At 37.9% G+C, this 24,831-nt stretch overlaps 1 protein-coding gene across 2 annotated transcripts in view; it reads right to left on the bottom strand.

Moving 5' to 3' along the window:
• The window catches only part of LOC148018520 (copper-transporting ATPase PAA2, chloroplastic), a 124,212-nt gene extending 123,089 nt beyond the window's left edge, over positions 1 to 1,123 (bottom strand). Inside the window, exons 1-2 of one of the 2 annotated variants that reach the window (XM_087661821.1) lie at positions 938 to 1,123; positions 57 to 796 (exon numbers count right to left, since the gene is read on the bottom strand). In XM_087661821.1, coding sequence (XP_087517947.1) covers positions 57 to 729 — 673 coding nt within the window. In that variant the 5' untranslated portion in view covers positions 730 to 796; positions 938 to 1,123. Of the gene's footprint in view, positions 1 to 56; positions 830 to 937 lie in introns of both variants that reach the window. The other variant, XM_087661822.1, reaches the window with a different exon arrangement.
• Positions 1,124 to 24,831: the final 23,708 nt, after the last annotated feature.

Genomic DNA, 24,831 nt, shown 5'->3' on the forward strand with positions numbered 1-24,831 from the left:
CTATTGATCAAAACTGTAAGTCCCCTATCAAGAAAGGCCTGTATAGAATTGCATACCATGTGCTGCAAAATGAAACCCAAGAGAGTGCAGCCAATGAGTCGCATGTGTTCCACAGCACAATGCAACAAGAGTCCAGGCAAATGCCACACGGCCTGTGCTTTTCTTCAGAGCAGCTTCTCTTTTCTTGGCCAGATCAGATATCTTGTTCTCTGTGCTGCTACCACCAGCTGCAATCCGCCTCTTGGAAGGGAAACCACATTCTGTGAGCCGCACTGCCAGGCCGTCAGCCAAACCTATTTTGTCCTGCAGACTACCTGGTGAGCCGACAAGACGGATTGCTGCAGTCTCAGTTAGCATGTTCACAGCTACAGATTCCACATGAGGCTCTGATTTAAGCACATTTCGCACACGCGCTGCACAGCCGCCGCACATCATCCCTTCAACGTCCAGCACAAATGAGAATGATTCATCCCGGCCAGATTTCAGTTCTGGATTCAGCTCCAAAGGCTCTGCTGCAACAGCGCAAACAGGAGGAAACCTCCTTTGCCGACACCATTTCCGCCTTGTAGTGCTGCAATGGTGGAATATTTGTCCTCTTGATAAGCTGAGTTGTCTCCTGTCAGCCGATTCTGCGGGCGAGAGCCTGCCGTTTGAGGTGCTGAAGGCAGAGGCAAGGTTGTCTGGGGCTGCGTGAGATGCCAGCTGCTTGAGAGCGAAGGAGCAGGCCATTGAAATAAACGATTGGAAGCTGAATGGAACTGATTATTCGAGAAATGCGATCGATAATGGAAATTCCCTGCTAGGATGAAAGGAAGGAATCGATTGAAAGCTGTAAGGGAGCGTGGATGGCACGGATTATTCGTAAAAAAACTGTCGATAATTGAAATGCTCTGGTAGAATCAAAGAAAGGGAGCTACATTGGTCGTCGCGCAAATACCTGATCGCACCAGACAGGTCGCAAGGCGGGGCGGGGGGGGCTTGGCGGTGCGCGTTCAGACACAGAGAGAAGGGGGACGGGGAGGAGGGGCTTGTCACGGTGTGCGTTCAGACACAGAGCGACTACTGGTTCCTTGCTTACAAACCAACCAATGGTATCCATGTCAGCCGCCAGCCCCGTCACATTTTTAAGACCACCTGAGAATAATCGTCGCCTCATGATTTAGTGTGGACTTTATGATACCTTCGGACTCCCGACTCCCCATCGGAGTCCGGATCGCAAACGGGGCCCAACTGGTGGCAATGTGGCATATTTGTCACGTTCCTTAAGTATATGGCCCTATAAAGCAGCAAGGACCGAAAATTTGTTGATTCTAAGCAACATTGGAGGGCCAATTATGTGACGAAGGTCATTTGGCTTAGTTGCTAGCATCGAAACAATAGCAAGTCTTGATTGGTTGCCCGCCATCAATTTTCTGTGCTCCTCTTCGTCACATTTTAGAAGGCTTCTTCTCAACACCGGGTTTTCCTTTTTTCACTTCAATTGCTCATGCAAGTCTATCAATCATCAAGTTTCTCTTTTTTGGGGTGGATGTCAAGGGGGTCTACACACTTGGGCTGAGTGCAACAAATCACCATTTGAGCTTCCATGGAGGAAAAGCATCCCCGCCTCTTTGTAGATGGCAATCTATTGGCCCTTCTACCCAATGGCCTCCTAGTTTGCAATTGATTTCAAACCAAGGCCACAATGAGCCAACAAGGCAAAGCCGTGGTACAATGAAATTTACACAACTAGTTCATTGATTTTTTAAATTGGTTTCAAAACTTTATTATACATATTTTTCATACATTGTAAGATTTTTGAAACTTCCAATAAATATTTTAAACATTAAATTTTATATTCGTAAAGTAGTAAATCATTGTGCATTGCAATTGATTCTAGGAGAAGTTATAGAAATAGTGTGAATTTCATTATAGAGAAGGATAACAATTCATTTTTGTACTTTGTAGAGTACTTGGATACATTGGATCTTAGAGGTGGATTCCCCCCTTATTGAAGAAGATTGATGCACCTATATTTCTCCTTAGAAACCTGAATCCAAGAAAAACATTTGTGTGATGGCATAAGATTGATATGCAAGGCTATTTACAGTAAGCTAATAAATACAAAAATAATTATAGGGACAAATATAGGGGAAACAGTTGTTATTCTTAGGATCACATTCATTCCTAGCCATTTTAAGGCTAGACTTTGTGGGTTGCTAGCCTTTATTTAAAAGCATCAGTGTTTACTCATGGTCAGTTATATAGAGCATTTTCAAGTATAAAAAGTGTCATTTGGTGTGAAAGTCTTACTAGAAGAAAGTGTAGAGGCCAAAAATGTCACTCCTACAAACATTGTGTGTATAAGGATGTACTTTATAAAGTGCAATGATATGAAATGTTTTTCCTAAGATAAATATTTATCGATATTGCCTTACAATCACTTGCCTCTCATATTTTTAAGATATTGTTTATAATGTGTTTGAAAAATGGTTTTTAAATTGTGGATGTCTCTCTTTCTTATGTATTTGCTTGACTTTTGCAGGTGCCTACTCCGACTTATGGCTTATCTAGCTTATGAGTATCAAAAACATCTAGAATGTACTTTGCATATTGTTAGTAAGCATGCTATTGTAAGACAGACTATAGCTAGAGTCGTTGAGCATGTGGAGTTTGATGACAATATAGACATTATGTTTCCCCTATTTATTGAGATCTCACACATAGGGTGTATTCAATGTTTTCGTGTTCACTTGGCTACACCTAACCAAACCCACAAATATAAATGATCTCATGTAGATAAAATAACCATGGGTTAGAACAAGTGTGAAAGTATGGATTTGGGATGCTTTGTCATTGTACAACAAGGTCACATAGCTCCTACAAAGTGGTCCAAGAATGTAGGGCTAGCTATGCTTATTTTGTAATGTGCATACAATGTAATGAACTTTGTTAGTTTTGTATTATCTTTGTTAAGTCTAATCTAATGGTGTTTATTCTACATTGTGTTTTTCTTTAATTGTAGGTTCAAGAAGGAGGGAATAGACTGGCACATCATTCATAGTGCCAACACAATAGCATATTGTAGCTTCACCACCCATGTTAGGTAGTGAGATCAAAATATTTCAAAACCTTCTACAAGAAAGAGAAAGATCCATTTTAATTAGCTAAATTAGAGAGTTTCTTCTTTTTCATTGACATTGGAGCTCTTCTACATTGCTTGGATACATTTGAAACTATATATTATTGTTGATATCCAAAAATTGGTGTTATATTTTAGTATTCTTGCTTTGCTATATTTTTGTTTATAGGGAGTTACATTGTTTGGTTCTCATGCAAATAATAGTAGAGAGAGAGAGAGAGAGAGAGAGAGAGAAACCATGCAATGGCACCATGAAAGTAACAAAAACTTACCATTCGATTGCATCGTTTATTGGTCATAGTGCAAAGTTGTTGCAAAGTTGCCAAAATGCCAGTTATGTAATGTACCCGCCTTTATTACATTATGAGTAACGTTTTAGTAGTTGCCCAGAGTTTACCTTCCAGCCGTCACCATCCGTACTCTAACCAGAATGATCAGATTTTGTATGGCTAGTTAACCCTAGGTCTACCCCGCAGGGGGAGCGTCTTGCCGTTACCCACAGAGGACCGCTAACCTGAAGGTTCCTAATTTACCTAACCATCACCTATCAACAACTAGCTCACATCCAGAGGTGTCCTTCGAGAGGCTTCTTGTCTAGAAGGAGCAACTACCATTACCCTTGGTTCATGGAGTACAACATTTTTTTGCAGTAGCAAACTAAGGAGTTATGAAATCCCTCGTAGTGCTCTGGCACACCCGCCATACCTTTCCCCTAAGATAATTTACAGTTTGGGTTATGAGACCAAACCTTAGGTAAGTCAGCGAATCGGTCATTCCTAGAGTTTCTTTCTGGAGTTTGTTTTTCAGGAAACCTCTCTGCTAACTAAGCCATCCACCTACTTTCCTCTATGGAAGTTCTTAGTTATCTAATTACCTACCACATTACATGAAACATATAAAAATAGCTTCGTTAATGAAAAAAGAATCATTTTATGCACAATTGTTCGTTTGCGTAATTTATTCACGGACATACAATCAAAATAAAACAAATTCATTGATTATGTTCCATAATATGTGTTCTCCCACCCATACAAGAGAAAAATTACAATTTCACGTGTTGCCTCATTCGATACATCTGCTCGTCACCAAGATCAAATCCACCTATAGCTAGCGTTTTTAGGTGTCCCAAGTAGAACTTGGGCCATACAAGGGACCAAGTAGTTCCTAGGTGTGTAAAGGATTTACTAGCTAGAGCACCCCTGGCACCCTATCCACCTCCTACTTAATACAATCCCTCCTGGGAGACCTCTCGCCATTGGAGCCGGTGCAGTAAAAACATCACCTCTTGATATGGGGATTCAATACCTATCCTTGGGGGAGGTATAGGGCTCCTCAATTTTTATCTATTCTAATACTTAATTCAATCAAGATCTAATCTAGAAAATCACAAACAAGATTGATGACTTCAAGCAGCTATGACTTCAATCAATCATGCAACTTTCAAGTGATGACTATTTTAGTAGCTATCGATACTTGAATTTCACATAATGAACTCTTCCCCTTGGAATTTAACTAAGAGTTTCTAGATTTTGGGGTCTCTAACTTCCCAATTTAAGGTTTATTCTTATAACCAAGTTTCTTATCCTTAAGTCAGTTTCTTTAACTTAGAGTTATTTTCGTTTTTTTTTTTTAAATCTTCTATTAGAGCTTCTAGATTAAAACTATATCCTTGGCTAGTTTCTTCAGGGTTTCGTTCTTAGTAAATTTGTCTTGAATTCACTAGTCTTCTTTTCTATGGGGTTAACATCAAAATTCCTCATGATTTCTCTTGAGTTTCAGGTTTTCATAGTTTCCCTAACAATTTCTAGCCTATAAGATGTTCTAATAATTTACCAAGTGAATACTCTAAGATCAAGAGACTTATCTTATTTCTATTGAATTTGGATAGAAATTTTTAGAAAAACCTGTGGTATTGCGATTGGTAAAGGGTTGTTATCTGCGCCTGTGACTCTATTAGTGACTTCAGTGCTCGCAACTCCAACTGTTGCTTCCACGTTAGTAGGGTCATTCACGATTTTCACTTTTTAATTCTTTTTTTTGGGGGCCATGACAAAAATATGATTCATAGAAGAAGAAGAACATGGCAGTAATACCGGTTGGCAAGGGTGTAAGACTCTCGATGATGATGATGGATATTGTGGGATTCAATGATATAGGCCTCGCAAATGGTTCTTCTTGCCGCATGGAGAGCAATACTTCTCTCTCTATGGTAGACGGAATAGGGACGAGAGTAGAGGTATGACTACTAAACGAATTGATAGAATAGGATAAAGTTCTTTAGTGTCTTCTCTTCTCTAACCGGACTGATAGAATAGGATAAAGTTCTTCAATGTCTTCTCTTCTTGGATTAGAGTAGAAGAGGATGAGAGATCTTAAGCGTATCCCCTTCCTTGGGTTGAATGGAATGATGTCTCTTCGTCTCGTAGAATAGAGTCCTCGATCAGCATCTCGTCCTCATTAAGATTGCTCTTATCGCTCTTCCCTGGTCATCCCCAATCCCTCAATTTATAGTTTTGCATTTTTGGGGGGTAAAAAGAGAGGATACTTGCTTTTTAGTGTTTTTCGATGACATTATCGATGACAAAGTGAGAACACTTTCTTTTAGCACTTTGATGATGTTAGAGATGGAGCTCCATTTTTGTAGCACGAAGATAAATATTTACGAATCTATGGGCAAGCACTGTGTGGCATGTCATCGAGCAGCTGTCACTCTAAGGTGGTGACCAAGGCATAGACCTTGGCATCTTGGCCTTGGCATACTTGGTAACAGGCTACAAAGGCTTCGTTGGTGTCGTTGGCTGCGCGTGAGAAGCTCCCACTAGTTGTAGAAAAAACTTCTCGGTAGGTCATCCATCCCGGTAGTGTCGTCACCCAAGTACACTTAACTGCCAAGTGACTATCCACTAGGCTAGTTCTTTTTGTTGTTCTTATACTACAAACATAGTTTTAATAAGCTAGTCTTGGGAGGTCTCCCAAGTCTTTCTTCCATGAACTGGCATATAATATCTCAATAATTATTATTATTATCTTCATATATAATGAGAGTCAGTTTCATAATTAGAGCTAGTTTTTAAAAATGTGCAACATAAATCAATTTTCTTTGGAATCTATACACACATTAAAATAAACTAAGTAATGGGGACATTACAAGTTAGTAGTTATAGACCATATTCATGGTTGCATAGTAGTTGCATATCCCAAAATACCTACTTAAATAGAAATTTAGAGACTGAGAGTGAAATGTTATGGATGTGTTTACTAAGATATTCGCACATTGAAAACAAAAAAGGAAACGAGTTGTATCATGGTTTATGCAAAAATAGCATGACTTTTCTTATAATGCTAAAATTGTACTTAACCTAAATATTGCTATATCAAATAAAGTCCAATGTAGTTTCCATAGCACGCTTGACATTCATATATGCTAGACACCAATCTCAAAGGTATTGGACAAAGGTTCATTGGCTATGTAGATGGATACAATAATCAAAAGCAGGCAAAATGTGGTGTGTAGAGCATTTTTTGCAATTGAAGGGTACTTTATGACACCTTTCCTTTGCTCCTAAAAGTGACAACCTAAGTCATAAGTTGGAAGAGCCTTAATTATTGCTACTCAAGCATTTTTAGATAGTTGCAAGTTTCTTCTAATAATATTTCATATGTATAGTTAGTGATGAAGGAGTTTTAGGGGAGGGTTTAAGCACCATTGCTTAACATGCACCTTAATGACCCATCTAAGCACATAGTGCTAGTATATTCTTATTGAGAACTAATTGCTAGCAAAAAGCACCACGATTTAAAAAATAGCAAGGGTAAGGCTCAATCTTTATATTTTGTGATGCAAGTATGGTATGATGTCTGAAACATGTTCTAGCATAATGGATGCAAGCATGATAAAAGCAAGCATAATTAGCTTTTAAAGGACCTTGTTGTTTTTGAGTTCTAGGATAAAGTCTATCACAATAAACACATGGTGATACATACTATTACCCAATGCTTTAATACATTATATTTCCTACACCATACTATATGGAATATGCAACTTGTCATAATCATCTTTAATGCCCACTTGATCCCCTATTCCTTGAATCCAACTATTGAAACCATAATCTTGTACAACACTATTGATAAATATGCACATATTCTCGGAAAGTTTTAACACCTTAACATATTGCCATAAATGAGGATAGCATAGATTCACATTGATAATATCCTCATAAGAACCCTTAATCACAACTAGTAAGATCTATATATAATCTCCTTCAAACAAAGTAAACCTTTTTAACCAAATGATTTGTCATACCCTTATAATTTATGTTAAAGTTCTATGAACTACATCAAAGGCATATCAATGGATCATGGGAGCCTCATCTTATAGAATAAGGCTTGATTATTTCAATAACTCAGCAAGGTCACTTTGAGTAGGAATATTATAAGTGGGTTGACTGTCTAGTTTGAATGGGATTTTGAACCTCAAGTGAGTAGTATGACCACCGAGTAAGAGCAATATAGCAATGCCACATGATATTGTTGCCAATACTATGCATCAATCACTACACAACTTAGGAAGCAAACACTTGTAAAGACAAGTCTTTTTCGACCCATTAGGACCATTGAAAAAAGAACAAATCCCCAAAGTTTGAATCCATAGCATGTATAACTTCATGATATGCAACTTAGACTATTGGTGCAACATCGTTTGGTACAATCATTAATAATCTCTCTCTCCCCTAACCCATGGTGTCATGTCTCAAGACTAAAGCATATCTTGTTGAAAATACATTGGTCATGTTGGCATAGCTTGCTAAAAATATTATGTTCATAACTTGCTTGCCATGCATTTTGGACACATATTTTCAAAGAGACACCAGTGTTGGGGTCTTTTAGTTTATATGGATGTGCATGTGTGGTATATGGTGTGCACTGTTTGGAGTGTTTCACACATAATGAGGCTAATATGTGCATGCTTTCGTGTTGGTGTGGATCTATTGGTGTTTGTGTGGATGTTGTATGTGTGATCAAGGGTCTATGTAAGGGTGCATATTTGAATGTGTTAGTGCGCAAATGAGTTGTGTGTGTGTGATGCACATGAGACTAAAGAAGGAAATATATGTCTTGAGTGTGGGTTCACAAAAGAAGTGCCAAAATAAGAGTCCAAATCAGTGATTGTACATGCATACACACTTGCATGTAGCAATTCTACTTTGTTGCGGTTGTAGGGCATAAGAATATGTAAGAGTATGTTGGGATTGGGTCTATATGGGGTATTAGATTGAGTGTTTGGCCATGGTTGGTGTGTAATTGTAAATACAATATGGATGCACACACAAAAGAGTTCCACTTTGGTGCTCTTTCTCTCTTTTTTGTTTTTTTTTCCGCGGGGGGGGGGGGGGGGGGGGGGGGGGGTTGAAGTGTCATGCTTAAGAATGTCATGTATATATCGAATTATGTTTTTCACATGGTCTCAAAATATGCACAAGCCATAAAGCCCCTCTTTAATAAGAAGTATTTAGTCTTTGGAATGTCAGATCTATTCAATGATGACCTTAAGAGCCACATGAATTTTTCAAAAATGTGTACTAAGATTATGAAATTTGAATTTGAAGCTTGTCAATATGGAGAGGGTTCTATTTTGCCAAGGATATGGCAATGACAATGTGAATAATATTGGTAAAACTACCACCAAATGATTCGATACATTTTTCCTTACAATATCAAGTATGCTTGATCATCAAGTTTTACTTACAAATTTGGTTGTTTGATCGGATCACTCAAGATTGCAAAATCAATTTTCATTAGGGATTGAAAAAGCAACTAAGATTTGAGACTATTCGAGAAATCATTCTAAGAGGGTTCATTTATGTGCATATTAAGTAAGGTGTGAAATTTATGGAGTATGAACATTACTTGAATATTGAAAGTATCATGTGACTCAACATGTGACTGAAGCTTAACATAAAAATAGCATGCATGAATGGCATGTTATTTAAAGTATGCATACATACACATCAATCCAAAACTTGTATCACATATATCATTTTTATTTGAGTTTTATGTGGATTGCATGCTTTATAAAATATGCAAGTGTTACATAAACTTATGAATTTACAATATGTATAATATTTATTGAGCTTGCCATGCTTAAATTCCTCAAAAAGACAAAGTGTGCCATAAACAATATATGTGGATTAGAGTGGAGATCTCTCATGAGACCAAATCTTATACATTACCCTTTACAACTTTCCCCCATGGGGATCAAGATATGCTATTCGGGAGCCTAGTAGTAAGAGAAAGAGAGAGAGAGAGGAAGATGGAGGAGGGGAGGAGAGTCCCCTTTCATAGACCTCTCAAAAAAGATTGTGCACTACTTCTGATTGGGAGAGTTTATCTTAGTAGGGTCAATGCTAGGATGCATAGCAGGCAATGTGACACATATGACTTTGAGGATCCAAGGTAGTTATAGGTTATGGACATAGAGGAGGTAGGCAAAAATAGGGTATGAGCTAAGGGGAAATAATACTCGTTGTGGTTAGTACCTACTAATGCTAGGGTTGCGACACCATCTCGTTATCTATAGTGGGATGAGAAAGTGGCCTAGATCTAGAGCACTAGCTTGTTTCTAGCCCGTTGTCTCCATCACGTTTGATTATGTACTATGCTCCACTAGGACGATGAAACTAATTAGATCTTTCACCATCCCCCTTACCTCATCAAGCAGATCATACCAATTTATCCCTCACCATATCTCCCTCCCCACGCTATAAGGTGCCAGCTCTCACCCACCAAACCCAACCCACCACTTTCTATTTCACACATGTGGTAGCTCACATATACATCAATCACATTTATGATGGGCTTACAAAATTTGAGCATGTTGCCTCCCTCAGCACACTCACCTCCATCCTACACTCAATTTATAATATATATGGTATATATTATATTACTATATATTATATTATATATATAAACTGAGCTATATACCCAAATATTATTCTATTTATATATATGATTAAAATAAAATAATATTTATAATTAAAATTAAAATAATCACTATAATGTACAAATGTAACATAATCAATATAAGTCTTACAATAGATAAATTATAACATACATAATACATACACATTATAATCATAATTGTATGATATATATTAATACTATATAATATACATGTACTATATCAATATTATATAATATATGATATTTGGATGATGTATTTGATATATAAAACATACAATATATTACATGTCATATATATGTTATATATGATTAATATAATATATAGCATACATAATGTAATTACACATTAATAATATAAATTTAATATCTATTGAATATATTGGATATGTGTAATCATTTAATATAATCATTCATATAAATGTTACATATGTTTGTGTTGTTAATTATGTGGATATATGTGTGTATAATGAGAAATTAAAAAGTGACAAAGTACAAGGTACACATATGAGCAATAGGATGAAGAATAGACGTCCCCTCATCCTACATCCATCAACTTCCTAAGGAAGGCATAATGTTCCACTAGGAGACTTTAGTGGGCAGATTTGTAGGATTCTCATCCATAAAGATCTTGGCAAGCTCTATGGGCTTTTCCTCAATTACATCTTTGATGAAGGGATAACAGACCTCAACATGCTTACTCTTATAAAAGATCAGATTGCATGCTAATTGAATGGCACTCATAGAGTTAGAATGTAATGTAGGAGTTATAGTCATACCAAGGTCTACAACTGGATGGCCTAACCATAGGGCCTACTTACAAGCCTCACTTGCTGCAATATACTCAGACTTAGTAGTAGGGCAAGGCTGTGCATTTCTACACCCTAGACATCCAAGAAATAACACCTCCCACAAAGGTGAACACACAACTAGAGGTGGACTTTTTATTGTCTGCATATCCTACACAGTCATAGTTTGTGTAGCCCAAGAGTCTAATATCATGGGGGTATCATGGCCACCATAGCAAATTCATATATATAGAAGTGACCCTAAGGTAGCTCATGATACCCTTCATTGTACCCCAATGTCTCCAACCAAATATCGCCACACAACTCCCCCCACTATAAATGCTATATCAAGTGTAGTGTGGCTATCGTAGCATACATCAAGCTCCAACATCTAAAAACATGCTAAATTCTCAACCTTTTTTTAAAGGACATAAAATTCATGAACTCTAATTGAAATAATAAGAGAAATGAATAGTTTCCTCTCGATTTTGTGTAATGCATTATGTCCTAAAGATTTATACACAAAATTAGCTTTTTTAATCTTTGGATTTGATACAATGTATCAATATTTTTTTTAAAAAAAGTAAAATTTTAAACGATTAATTAACCATAAAGGATAAAATATGCCTTTCCTATTTTGATTGAAAAAGCTATATTTGCCTAGTTTCAAAAGTTAATTCATCATGCCTCAAGATGCTATGAAAGCGATGAAAATTATAGCCATCTCACTTGTCATTTATGTAGCTAGCCCAAAGAATGCAATTATGGGACACTAAATAGCACATGTAGAAGGTCCTTGTTATTTAAAGGTATCCTTGAAAAGTTGGAAAGGTGAATATTATAATACAAAGCCTATTTCTGCATATAGATATGTGGTTTGATTCATGATAAAATTCAATATTTCTTTTAAGAAAGATTAAAGGTATCCTTGAAAACTTGGAGAGGTGAATATTTTACTAATATAGAGCCTAGTTCTACATATAGATATGTGGTTTGATTCATGATAAAAATTACTATTTCTTTTAAGAAACCCCTTTTGTATTATTATCCACAATTTCCTAAAAATACTTTACACTTACATGCTCTTTATGTGTGCTTCATCAAAAGTATTTCCTAGCATTCATGCTACAATATTCCATTATCTAGGTATATATAAATAATAGGGTTGCTTAAGACTTATCATTTCTATATTATTTGTACGTTATGATACTATCATTCCAACCTCATGAGAAGTAGCTTTAGGATAAACTTTCTTATGTATATATTATTGAATTCTTGAGAAAGGGATTTGCTAGCATAGACTAGTTTTTCTAAGTGGCTTTAAACTATAAAAGAGAAGAATAGAGTGAATAACTAAGATGCAATCTATAACACTATATGTTCTTACAATATAAGCTTTTAGATGTGTTGAATCATATGTATCTAAAAATGACAGCAATGAAATTTAGGGTATTTTAAAAAGTACAATGTAAATAGAGATCTATATTTCAAAAAAAACCTTAAATTTTATGTTTTTGATAAATAAGCACATTGTTAATCAAAAGGTTTTGCAATGGTGTTAATGGTAGAAGTGCATATATGTTGTATCCTTATGCATAATCCTAAATTGCTATTGAGACATCACTTTAGGTTTTGCAAGGGGGTCCTCATTTTGGAATATAGTACCATGTCTTATCCATATAAAACCAACCTTTGTGATGTAATTTGCCCTTCAATTAGAAATGGTTATAAACCTTTGTATCCCAAGGAGAGGGCTGAGAGAAGTGAGAGAAAGGAGAGCAAAAGAGAGAGAAAAGATGAGAGAGAAGCCATGAAAGTTGTGAACAAGGAGGTGACAAGCTCAAGCTCAAGCAAGCAAGAACAAGAAGAAGAAGAAGAAAAGAAGAGAGCGAGTTTTGGCCACACATAAGAATGATCCTCGCATTCACTTTTTCCCCTTTTATACATGCCCTCCTCCTCTTTGGGTGCCCATCCCTTTTTACATGACCAATCGTTTTGGCCTAAGCCCTCTTTCCTTATTTCTTCTTATTTTCATGGTTCCTTCACCCATGCCTGTCTATATTTACAAATTGCACAGGAGGGAGCCTCGCGCTCTTTTACAAAATGAATTACAATGCACCCAATGCTTTTCTTATGCTATAATATTTGGTGTAGTTATTGTGTGCTTCCTTTTATATTGAGGATTTTCTTGCATTTTTTTCATCTTGCTTTTCTCTTCCATTTTTTTCTTGTCTTAGTTGTCTTCCATTTTTGTCTTTTTGGGGCTTTTTCGTTTGTCTTCCATTTCTGCCTTTTTTTTGGGCTTTTTCATTCCATCTTGGACTTACAAAGGTGTAATATTATTCCGCTCCTAGCCGAGTGCCAGTCTCGTGGCACTTGTTGGTAAAGGCTTGGGTGGTTGAAGTTTGCCATATAGGTCGATGATGGGGTTTTGGGGAGGTTGTCAATGGAGAAGAACACACCAAAATGGATGAGAGGTTGTGGAGGCCAAGGACGGATTGAGTGGATGATGGGGGTCTCTGATGTTGGTGGTTGATCACGAATTGCTGAATGTACCTGAAAGGAAAAGGAAATGCACTACCTGGGGGTATGCCTACCTCATTGTGCAATGCATGGTGTCCATGCTAGTGGAACTAGGAGTTGGGTCAAACATTATGCACAAGCCATGGTGTTGTCCCACACTTGAGGACCCAGTTCATGTACAAAGGGAGGTGTTGTGGATATGACTTAGGGAGACAAATCTAACTATAGGGAGTGGGAGCTCCTTAGGTGTGTCTTTCCCTTAAGGTGCCCTAAGTATATGAAGTGGGGGAAGGGCTAGGATGGTCCCTAGGTGTAGTACTTGTGATCGTAGAGTATATATGGGCTGATTTCCTTGCTATGATTCTTTTCTTTCTACTTCTTTCCTTCTTGTCCTTTGTCCTTTTTTGCATCTTTTCTTTTCTCTTTTGTTTTTGTTTTTCATTTCCTTTTTTTTTTTTTTTCAAATGAATAAATTTAATAAGCGAGCATGCTAAGAGACATCTTGTTGGTGAGTAGGGGCTAGGTTGTGTGGCGGCTTGAGGTTTTTACTGAGGAATGCCTTACTCTGCAGATACCCCTTTAAGTTGGTTCTTATATCACTACAAGATACATGCCTCATACTGATGTTCAAAGCGATATAAATGTTCATTAAAAAATTGCCCCTGACTCATCGTTAAAAGCGTCGATATAAGTGTCTCTACAAATTCGTCGCAGAAGGTGTTGCTATTAGCATTGTTGTTAGTATCACATGTAGCTTCGTAAAAGCAATGTAAATAGTGATACTAATAGCGATGTGTGCATTAAATTAATGCTGCAAATAGCGATGGTTACAGAGGAAAAGAAAAATTGAGGCCTTGTTGCCTTGCCACCCATAGCTCCATGTGCTATATAAGATTCTACAAAGCAATTACATATTGGATACACAATCGTTGTCAAGACAGGCACAAAAAAATTACATGGAACCATGGAGAGGAGAGCCAAAAGAAATATGAAAATTTATATGTAAATATCGCAAAGTGAGATTTTATACAAAAGATGATAAGTACATCAAAGGAATGCTACATGGGAGAGACCTGCATAGATCATAGTACCAAAAAAGAAGATGACATATGCTCCACAAATCCAAGTGCGTGTTACAAATCCTCGCCATCTGAAAGCTCGTCCCGATGCAAAGGAGCATAGAATGAACTTTGCAAAATGAACAACCAGACAATTGGTCCCCTATAGATAATGCATCATTAAACAAACTAGTGAATACCGACAAGAAAGAGGATTGACTCACTGGGCCGCCGCGTGCGTAGAATCTATCGATAAGTGCAGTGAGACCATGTCTCTCTATATATCATGTCTCCAAACATGTGGGATCACGGTTTGTGATGGAGTGCTGCAAAGAAAATGGAATAGCATTGTTAGAAACACAATTGTTAGTACACGTGACATTCCAAATAAGAAAGTGAGAAGAATCAAAAGAAAACTTACAAAGTCCTCCAAATAAGTCTTGTGGCCGTCACTCCCTAGATGATGTGTGGCCCCTACCTCCAATCATGCCCTCACTGCCTCCTGCTCCTACCGCCATCATCCCAGAGAATTTGTGGCCTCCTCCCTAAGTCTTTGCCAATCCTCTCCATCCAACCACTTGGGCTTTGAGGCACCACTCTTAATTGCATTGTATGCGTTTGTTCGTCTGTATGACATGTATGCATGCATACACTCCATCATCCACCCAATGAAAAACATCTCTGCCATCATAGGTACTAGAAACTCCTCATGCAAGGATGCCACCACATAGTCCTTGCTCCTCTCAGGTATATTCTTCCAATGGTCCAGAATGTTTTGCCTAAATATTTGTTCTCACAACTCCTTCATGTGAGACATCACCCTCCTCCCCTCATCATTCATGATTACAGCACCTATCTTATCATCTACGAGGTAAATGTACCCTACTGGGGTATGTCTAAGGTATGGTCTCTCCCACCTACAACTATGCTCTTGAGCATAACTAAGAGACCCATGTATGTCTGGCGTACTTGTAGGAGTAGTACCTCTCGGAGTAGCACCCACAAGGGTGCCACCTGCAGATGGCTGGAGCAAAACTCAGAGTCACAGGAATAAATATCCCTACAGGCATGACAAATCCTAGAGGTGACAAGTATCCACCAGATCGACGAGTCGGAGACACTACATTGGTGCCTCTAGAAGTAGTAACCCTCTTTGGAATCGACCTCCATGGGCTCACATCATCCACATCTCTGTAGCACCCCCCAGAACCACTCCCTCCATTTGGGACGAGTCTAGAGCATTGATCTCGTTACTAGAAACTGAAGCATTAGAGTGTACTGAAGTAGACCTCAAAGATTTGGATTCTTTATAAGAGTGAATCAACGTTTGTACTGGTTGCTTCCAAAGAGGGTGGTTGAGATGTGGATACTGGGGGTTCTGCAGAGATGATAGAAGATTACCTGTTCAATATCACATATAAGAGTGAATCAACATTTGTGATTGTTCCATGTCATCATGGAAAAATTAAAAAAATAGGTCATGCACTTGCTCACAATGACCCAGTAGGACAAACGTGTCATATAGATTCGTCCATCTTTTCTCGGAATCTATTTCCAAAAATCTAGATGGACCTCAGTGAATGGTTGCCCCAACTCCTTCCAACACCACTTTAAACCACTGTATGTCAAATATGATCATGGAGAAGCTATGATAATCCATTAAGATAACGCTTTGCAAGTTTTCAGAATACTCCATCTCATCTGCCATGGTATTTGGATCCATGGCCTACCGTCGGCTCTCTTGCTCGAGCTTTGCCATGACACCACAATCTGTTGTGGAGTGCATTTTGTCAATACGCTCAACATAGAAATGTCGCCCGCACAACCATGCTGCACTATAGATTTTGTACTGTACATCAAAATGGTTAGATTAGTTGTGTTGCGCATGAAATCTAGATACGACAACAAATAAAGAATGCGATCACCTTCGGACTATATCCCCTCGGGAATTCCCACTCCTTGATGGAGACCTCTACCCCTTTGTGAGAAGTTGCGATCAAAGCTCCATGTAACCACTGCATAGACATAAACCGCGGCATTTTGCAACATATAAAAACGATTCAGTTTCTTCTCCATGATAGTATCTATCCTTTTTTCTACTCCATTTCCAATCACCACATCTCTGGTCAATCTATCATCATCCTTCAATGACCATAGCATATTGTTGTCTGAATCCACCATCGGTAGCCACTTTTTGAAATATGCACCATATTGTTGTCTGAATCCACCATATTGTTGTCTGAATCCACCATTGGTAGCCACTTTTTGAAATATGCACTAATGCCTCCAACACTAGCCAACCTTCAACCATGCTACCTTCTGGAGGGCTGAGCTCATTGTCGCACAAAGCTCTTTAGGGTTTTCATGAAGCACTCTAAGAATAACATCCATAACATGTGGATAGGTCCTGCAATCTCCACTTCATCTATCTTATAAGATGCATTAGGAGGCGAGTCTGTATTGTGAGCATACTTGTGAGCAGGTACTCCTCAAAGAGACAATCCATCTCCACCACTCCATGCCTTGTGGATTCAATAGAGGATGTCTTGATCTCCTTCTGTGAGATCCATTGCATTAATTTTGACAACTTGTAAATCGCCTCATGTATTTCTGGAGTGAGGCACCCCACGATCACGATCGGTAGTACAAACTGTCACAAATGGAAAAGCATTGCAAACATCAAGTAGATACTAAATAACGAAATATTGAGGCTACTTGCAACCAACATTAAGACAAAACTGTCATATCTGATGCCAATCATGGGATTTCAACCCCGATAGTAGCTGGTCATCTTTAGAGAAAGCAGACCTGAGGGAACGCATCATACTCATCAGGGTGCGGATAGACTTGATAATTTGCTTCACGATGCGCTCTTCTTTAGTGGACGGGACCCAAGGAGCATGAGGTAGTTGCAAGCAACCATCGATGCTCGTCGACTGTGGCCAAAGTGCCTCCATCTTGCCTACCTCCTTCAAATCCATTTGTGTCCCTATAGTGTCTCTCTTTCTCGTGATGTGGTCCTATAATAAGCTATCCACATTCTTGAAAATACACATGGGATCCAACAAATGGTTGATCTATAAGTGGGTCCAATATGGCAACTCATAGAAAACCAAGAACCGTCACATTTTTCCCATGCGTAAATGCCTACAATGTCAAGCATGACCATTGATGGAGTCAATTGCTTTAATTAGTTCTTGATCTTGATGCTTTTAGAAGGGGTTTTAATTACTCCCAACCAGTTGAAACTATGTTCTCTATGGGTCATGTGGTCTGTCAAGCATCTCTAGCCATCAACTTGGGTCTCTAATCGGTTAGCAGCCAAAAGTCAGATCTCTTAGTTCCCCATGGACTGCTAGATTGAGGTTCCTTCTTTGTTTGAGTGCAAACAGTCCTACAATTTCATTTACAAGTTCAGACTCTAGTGTGATCACTAGGGTCAGTTGGAAACATGCCCTAGCAAGCCCTTGAAGGTTTAAAAACCCAATCAGATAGGGTTTTAGATAATTGGTTTGAGTCCCAAACTCGAACGTCTGAGTAGTCAGGCTGCTCGGACTTAGACAAGGGGTGCCTATTCGAGTGTCTAAGATTGGCCATCCGAGGCCTAGACTTGGCTCTCTGAGGCCAAGTGGTTTCAATTGAACTAATGATGAAAACAGCTTATAGCACAAACAATAAAGGATAATTACCTATGTCAATAAATAGATATTCACACTCGGCTAACGAAGAAATGAAGAAAGCTATGAAACCTATAGGTTGGCGCCAAGGAAGATTTGATGAGTAGCAATTCTTCTCTGGTTGCCTCTATGGAAGCGACTTATTCCGGCATCACAATCGAAATATTTTGCACTTAGATCTAATCAGAATTAAAAAATGAAATTTGATGAACAGACAGTGTCGTTAATTGGAATCATTTGGGATGTTCGGCAATGAAATTACGATTTTATCTTATTCTTGATAATCACTCCCTGAAGAAAAAACCTGACAAAAACCTAGAAAACCTGTGCCTAAGCCCGATACATCCCCAGAGTCTTTTTGATCTTTTCTATTTCTACACTTTGATCTTTCTCTATTTGTCCAAGTGTGCCCGATCAATCTGCCAATTATTGACTAGAAATTAATGAAGAGTATTAAGAAAAAAAATTAGAAAATTATAGCATTGATTTTGGTTTGGATTCCGTTACAACATTAGGAGTCTTGTCCTAGTCGAAAATTTGAGACGGTCACTCAAGTGGCTCAAATGTTCGAGCCACTATTACGACTTAGCAGTCTGAGGCCGGTGGTTGTTGTCCAAGTGAGAAAATTCTATTTAATGATTTAATGCTATTATTCAATTCATCTAGGTGTCTAGATCAATACAATAATCAACAACCAAGATTCAGAACATGGAAGTGTCAAGGAGAAGGATCCTTGGTGCAGTAGTCTGTGGACTTGTCACTCCATGTCTCTCACTCACTAGCTCTCTCCCAGTCTCACTGAATGCAAATGACCTCTCTCTTCTCCTTGTTTCACTTTTTTTGTTCTCTCTTCCTCCCTTTACCTTCTATTTTTCTTCCTGGACTTGCAAAATCTAATTCCTTACTTCCCCTATTTCCCTGTTTTTTGGTTATCTAGAGAGTTATCTTTTTCTTATTTTTCCTTATTTTCCAAACCTTAGTATTTCAAATCTTATACAAATAGCCTACTTTAACCAATGCACATAAAGCTTCCTACACCTAAACTAATATGCAAAAGAGATTGAATAGCCTCCGACTCCCTTGCTTCCTACCTAAACCAAGTGCCGTTGAACTCCTACTTCGTTGCTCGATTTAAAGCATGCAAGCACTAGAGGCTTGAATCTATTTGTTCTAGCAACGAAACCAAAATGTGAAAGCTCTCGCTCAACCACCAAGACTTAAGGATCACTTATTGCTTCAAGCATTACAAGCCAAGTGCAATGGCTATCTCTCACATAACCATACGCGCTCTCATACCTACGAGTGTACTTAGCTTACCTTTCTGCTCAATCGAGTTTCCTCCTCCCCTAAGCTCTCCAATAGCTCCACAGTCTAAGGTGCAAGCTCAAGAAAGCTAGATCCTCACGCTCCAAGCTCCATGCTCCATTGTTGCGCATGTGAGACAAGAGAAGAGAGTAGAAGAGAGGAGAAGATGGAGAGCTTCTCCACCATGGTCCCTGACCCTCACACACTCACTCCCTCACTCCCTCACTCCCTCACGATCCCTTTCTGAAGCACAAGCTCAAGCAAGCAAGAAAGAGAAGAAGAAGAAGAGAGCTAGTTTTGGCCACACATAAGAATTATCCTCTCATTCTTTTTTTTCGCTTTTATACATGCCCTCCTCCTCTTTGGGTGCCCATCCCTTTTTACATGACTGAACATTTTTGCCTAAGCCCTCTTTCCTTATTTCTTCTTATTTTCATGGTTCCTTCACCCATGCATGTCTACATTTACAAATTACACAAGAGGGAGCCTAGCACTCTTTTACAAAATGAATTGTGTTAGAATATTTGGTGCACTTATTACTGTTAGCTTCCTTTTACATTGAGGCTTTTCTTTCATTTTCTTGAGCTTGCCTTTCTCTTCCATTTTTTTCTTGCCTTGGCTGTCTTCCATTTTTGCCTTTTTGGGGCTTTTCCGTTTGTCTTCCATTTTCACCTTTTTGGGGGCTTTTCCATTCCATCTTAGACTTCAAGAAGAGTACTTTGACCATATGTAGGCGTCATATTTCTAAAAATTAGATGGAGTAAAAATTGGTTTAAAATAGATTGATGTCTAGGCCCTGTTTATACCACAATTGGCTCCCCTGTTGACTATGCGTTAGCCACTAATACATCTCATATAGTTAGAGAAAATAGTTCAATATAGAATCTAGATGCCAAGAAGCTTCCTCAAGTGGCAAACCTTTCCACTTGATCAAATACTCAATGATAGAATGAGAGCGAAGCTTCTTTTCACACTGACTTATGATCTCCTTAGGTATGTATCAAATTAGACATTCTTCATCCCCATAGGAGGCAACTTATCAACTATTTCCACCTAAGTACGATAAAAAGGTTTGAGCTGGAAGGTATGAGCCAACTAACATGAAATACATTATAAATCTTAGTGAAAGAGGGAAGTTCCAATATATATGCCAAGTCTCCAATATGCTTCAAGTTCCTGACATAAGGTCCATAAAACTTACAAGAAAGTTTGTTATTGGATCCAACCTTCAAAGTAGAGTAACGAGACTTGGGTACTTTTAGCAAAACCAACTCTCCCTCATGGGACTCTAAAGGTCGCTGATTCTCATCAACATACATCTTCATTTGATCTTGAGATTTTCTAATACTCATTTTATATTATTGAAGAAGGGTTTGCATTCTTTCCAATTTCTCTTTTCCATCATGAGGGTTAATCTTCGCATTGAAAATAACTGTGCGTAAGGGCACCTTGTAACCATATATAGTCTCAAAGGATGAAACTCCAATACTAGCATGAGTGGAGTTATCATAGGCAAACTCAACCAAATGCAACCATGAATCCCATGCATGTTGCACATGACAAAAATGGCAAAGATAAGTCTCTAACCACTTATTTACCCTTTTTGTCTAGCCATTAGTCTGGGGGATGATAGGCTATAGAAGGAGCCAACTTAATATTCATGGAGCTAAATGCCACTTGCTAAAAGTTTCTCATGAACTTGGTACCCCTATCATGCATAATCACTTGTGGAAATCCATGTAATCTAAAGATTTGCTCCATGAACTGACTAACCACCTGTGAAGTAGTAAACTAGATTCTCGTAGGAATAAAATGGATTGCTTAGTGAGTTTTTCCACTACTAAATAAATGCTATTCTACGCCTTTTTGGTATTAGGTAAGTGAGTAATGAAGTCCATAGTAATATGTGTCCATTTGCCTTCAGGGATAGGTAATGGCTGCAACAAACCACCTCGCTTATGGATACTATCCTTGATCTATCTTGACATAATCCTTAACATCTCTCCATAATCCTTTCCAATGGAAACTTTTGTTGATCTTATCATGGGTCTTAAATACTCCAAAATGTCCAACTACTATAGGTGAAGAATGTAACTTAGTAAGTTTTAGCCTGAAAGAAGAAGTAGAGGGAATAACAATCTTGCCATTAAGCCAGATTAGGCCATTTTTAAGCTATTACTGTGAGTTTTTCTCTATGTGACATCGCTATAATTTTTAAAATATATGGTTGATCTTATCATCCAAAAGATAGGCCTCTTATAACTCCTCAATCCAATCACTATGTAGCTTAGTCATAGTTGAAACATGACATGTCCACATTCTAGAAAGGAAATCAACTACCATATTGTCCTTACCTCATATATGAGTGATGTCAAAAATCAAAGTTTTGTAAAGTAGCTACCCACCTATGCTACTTAGGAGTAAGATTTGATTAAGGAAGTACTTTAAGACCTTGTGATCACTTTGAACTCTAAATCGATTGTCACATAAATAATGGTGTCACTTGTTTATCACATGAAGAATAGCCAATATTTCTTGGTCGTAGACATTCATAGCCATTTTATTATCTATAAGCTTGCGACTCTCAAATGCAATAACTCCATGCTTCCATAGCAATACAACCCTTATGCCATGACCATTGGCATCACACTATATGGAAAATTCTCTAGAGAAATCCGAGCATACCAATATTATATGAGCAAAAGTAAGAAGTTACTTTAACTGATTGAAGCTAGAATCTACAAGTGCATCCCAAAAGAAGATTTCCTTATTCAATCTATCAATCAAAGGAGTTGCTACATCTACATAATGCTTAATAAATCTACGATAGAATGATGATAGCCTAAGAAATCTCCTAAGTAAAATAGTGGTGGTAGTAGGTGTTGGGAAATCTTTGACACACTGCACCTTCTTAGAATGAGCACATGTTCCTTTGTCACTCACAATATGGTCTAAGTACTCTAGTTTTGTTTGCATAAAAGAACACTTCTCCTTAGTAAAGAGTTTATGATACCTCAATACATAAAAAACCTTTCTTATATGTAACAAATGATCCTAGTGTTCCTTTGTCACTAACAATATGGCCTAAGTACTCCACTTATGTCTGTATAAAATAACACTTCTTCTCCCTAGCAAAGAGTTTATGATACCTCAATACATAAAAAACCTTCTTTATATGTAACAACTGATCCTATAGTGTCTTGTTGTAAATTAGTATGTCATCGAAGAAAATGAGGATAAACTAAAAGAGGAAAGGTTGTAAGATCTTATTCATCATACTTTGGAGGTAGCTGGAGCATTGGTAAGCCCAAATGGCATCATCGAGAAATGGTATAACCCACGATTAGTCCTAAAGGCTATTTTAACTTCATTACCTCTCATATATGGATCTGATGATATCCCGATCTCAAGTCAATTTTGGTAAAGAACCTAGCTCCCTTGAGCTCATCATGTAAATCATTAACTTTGGGAATCAAATGCCTATTTTTCATTGGGATCTTGTTTAGATCCTTGTAGTCAATACACATCTTGAAGGATCCATCTTTCTTCTTCACTAGCAAGACCAAAGATGCATAAGATGAAGAACTAGGCTCAATGAACCCCATCTCTAGAAGCTTCTTGATTTGCTTGGCCACTTCTTCACGCTCACATTTAGATAATCTATAGGGTGGCTTATTGGTTGGCTTTGAATGTGGCTCCAAATCTATAGGGTGATCCACTACTCTCTTGGGAGACAATGAAGTAGGCACTTCAAATAAGTCCTTATACTTCTCAAATAGAGTCTTCAAAGCTGGATGCTTAGCTTAATTCCTGGATAGATCCTCAACATCTTTATTTAGGTGTAAAACAAAAATTCGAGGACAGTTCTTAAACTTTTTTTTGAGCTACTTTATGGTGATAAGGTGAAAATCAAATTTACTAAGGCTTCCCTATAGATGGATAGGTTGCCCATCAATGGAAAACTTCATGTACAACTACGAGAAATCCATAACAATCTTCCCTAAAGTCATCAGCCAATCATTTGTATGCACAATATCTATGGTTCCCATTTCCAAAGTAATTAGGTTCACTTGTGTCTCACATTGTGGACACATTTGAGTGCCAATTTTCTCTTCACCATTAGCTACTTGTACTCTTATGGGCTACTATAAATTAGTAGGAAAATAATGTAACTTGTCCACAATTGACTTATTCATAAAAGTATGAATACTGCAATTGTATATTAAGATAAATACAATTGACTTATTCATATGAAGTGTATTAGGGCTCTTTGAACTTGACCAAGCATCCATGGAAATAGAACAAAGGGTAGTGCAGCAGTGGATAAAATTGTTCCATTAGGATCAAAAGAAACATACCCACCAAGGTCAAATGGAAATCCATCTGCAACCTCATAAGATCCTCATCATGCTCTTCAAATTTAGCTTGTGCAGTCATTGTTGGTTCTTTAATGACCTTATCATCCACATCCTCAAGTATAATCATATTGTAATTCTTGGTCTTGGCATTCTTGCAAGTGCTCTTGGATACATGATTAGCTGTACATTTTTCACCACATTTGAAACATAGATCCTTCTCTTACACTCTTTAAAAGGATCCATAGGCATAAACTTGCCATTGTTTCCTACATTATTTCAGGGTCTATTATCACATTTCTTAGGCTCTACTTTATGGATGATTGCTGACTTTGAAGCACTTTGCTGTCTTCAAGCATTGAAAGTGGGGTATGTAGGAACTTTATAGGACTGCTAAATGAAGCATTGGATCCTTCATAATTGCCACCAAAGTTGCCCTATTTAGCAACAACCCTTTGCTATCCAAAAAAATCTTGCATGAGAATATCTTTTCTATACTTATACTTGCTTACAAGTATACCTCTTGCTAGCTCAACAGCTTAAAATATACTTAGGCTCTAGACCATAGATATACTTATGCAACTTTACATCATCACTCACACTCCCTACATACATGGTGCAATTCAAAAACTAGTTAGTATACTCTCTAATTGATAGGCTTCTTTGGTCCAACTAATACCATATTCCAGCCAATCTTTCATTCTCAATGGGAGAGAAAGGTCTACTACTTGAAGAAGTTGATGGACCTTTGCATGAAGGATGGTACAACCATATCCGTACATCTCAATGAGTTTAACTCAACTTTTAGCCAGCTGGTTGCTTTGAAGTTTAACATTGATGATGAGTTCAAGGCCACTTTCTTGTTATGCACTTTGCCTGAAATTTGGAATACATTTAGGATAGCCATGAGCAACTCTAATGCGATGTTGATGTACTCCGATGTGGAGAGCTCTTTGCTTATGGAAGAGTTGAATAGATAGAAATACTAGAGGCAGATCCAAGTACAAGGGAAAGTCTAAAAATAAAGGTTGCAACAAGTCTCGTAGA

This window comes from Lygodium microphyllum, chromosome 21 (genome assembly GCF_053477565.2).
Source record: "Lygodium microphyllum isolate KBCC chromosome 21, Lygodium_microphyllum_v1.1.10, whole genome shotgun sequence".
In the NCBI taxonomy this organism is placed as follows: Eukaryota; Viridiplantae; Streptophyta; class Polypodiopsida; order Schizaeales; family Lygodiaceae; genus Lygodium; species Lygodium microphyllum.